At 46.7% G+C, this 1,735-nt stretch overlaps 1 protein-coding gene across 1 annotated transcript in view; it reads left to right on the top strand.

Annotated features, from left to right (window-relative positions):
• The window catches only part of PROX2 (prospero homeobox 2), an 8,367-nt gene extending 6,864 nt beyond the window's left edge, over window positions 1-1,503 (top strand). Inside the window, exon 4 of the mRNA XM_003787054.1 lies at window positions 1,318-1,503. Coding sequence (XP_003787102.1) covers window positions 1,318-1,503 — 186 coding nt within the window. The remainder of the gene's footprint in view (window positions 1-1,317) is intronic.
• Window positions 1,504-1,735: the final 232 nt, after the last annotated feature.

Here is a 1,735-nt window from a genome sequence, read left to right as displayed (position 1 = left end):
GTACTTGACCAGTTTTATTATTTATTTAGACAGAGTCTCACTTTGTCATCCTCGGTAGAGTGCTGTGGCTTCACAACTCATAGCAACCTCAAACTCTTGGGCTCAAGCAATTCTCTTGCCTTAGCCTCTTGAGTAGCTGGGACTACGGACGCCTACTACAACACTCTGCTATTTTTAGAGATGAGGTCTCACTCTGGCTCAGGCTGGTCTCAAACCCCTAAGCTCAGGCAATCTACCCACCTTTGCCTCCCAGAGTGCTAGGATTACAGGCATGAGCCACTGCACCAGGCCTTTCTTTGACCAGTTTTATTTATGGGCCTTCCATGGCAAGTCCCCTCAGATCCTTTCTGGAAATAACAAATAAATAATATTCAAGCTTCTCAGTCTCTTAGAGATCTCTATGAAGGCACACTGGTGGCACCTTAGAGGTAAAGTGTCAGTAAAGGGTGAGTCTAAGTGTCACTGATGCAAATTTCCAAACAAGTGACACACCTTGGCCTATATGTATAGGTGACAGCTGTCCGGTCATAGATTACACTTCCCTCTTATCTTTCTCACCTGTGATCACAAAGAGCAGTTTATTAATACCTCCAAGAAATATAAGAACTATTGACATTCCCTGGTTGAATGCCCAGTCACAATGTGTTTGGAAAGCTAAGCCTACCTGTGGGGAACATGGACCAAGCCTCCTTTCTAAGGCTTGAGTGGTCAGGGCCGGTATTGGGTGGGTAGCACTGCCACATCTTTCCACATGGGGACAGTCACTTGGCATGCAATGGCAGCAAGCCCCACACCAAGCTGGATCTGGAGGACCTATGGATACCTATGCCAGTCTGGGTAAGGATCCTGGAACAGCCTCCCTCCACTGGTTTTGAAAGCAGGAACGGTAAGCTCTTTGGATCCAGTCATATAAGGGGGTGGGATAAGTTATGATTGCCATAATTTTTTTCCTTTCCATAATAGGTACTAAGGGAAAGAATTCAAAAACCACTTTGAGCCACAGGTTTAACTTCAATGAACTTTTCTTTCCTACTTACTAAAAAGTCACCCATTGGTAGAATCAGCTCTTTCTAAAAAGGGAGCATCTCTTATTCACTTTCTTCCAAGGGCTGTCTCAGAGGAACTTTCATATTGATGTCTGTGTTTGATAGGGAGCAGGGGAGATTCCTAGGGCTGCAGAAATCAGGGGCCAGTCAAGCAGGGATGCTCTGAGCCCACTACCCAGGGAACAGGCAGCATCCACTAGTGAGGTCTCTGCGGCACCAGTGCTTCCCAGCTCACGTCTTTTCTTTCTTGTGGGTCTCTTTGGGAATGCAGGTCCCAGATTGCTTCTTGGAAATCTCCAGCTTGACATTACAGGAGTTCTTCAGGGCTGTCTCCGCAGGGAAAGACTCAGATCCTTCCTGGAAGAAACCCATTTATAAAATTATTTCGAAACTGGACAGTAACATCCCAGAGACATTTAAATCTTCTAGCTGTCCCCAGGAACAGTTGCGGAATTAAGATCCCACAAGGTGAGGAGTTACTGACCAGGGTTTCCTGGGTTTGTCTTAAATGGCAGGTTAGCTATGATCATACAAAACAAAAAAAGCACAAGGAGGCTCGGTGCCTGTGGCTCAAGTGGCAAAGGCGCCAGCCACATACACCTACGGTGGCGGGTTTGAATCCAGCCTGGGCCCGCCAAACATTGATGGCTGCAACCAAAAAAAATAGGCAGGTGTTGTGGCGGGTGCCT

Source organism: Otolemur garnettii, unplaced genomic scaffold, assembly GCF_000181295.1.
Source record: "Otolemur garnettii isolate 467f Iridium unplaced genomic scaffold, OtoGar3 scaffold00020, whole genome shotgun sequence".
Lineage (NCBI taxonomy): Eukaryota > Metazoa > Chordata > Mammalia > Primates > Galagidae > Otolemur > Otolemur garnettii.
This window is presented reverse-complemented; position numbering and strand designations above follow the sequence as displayed.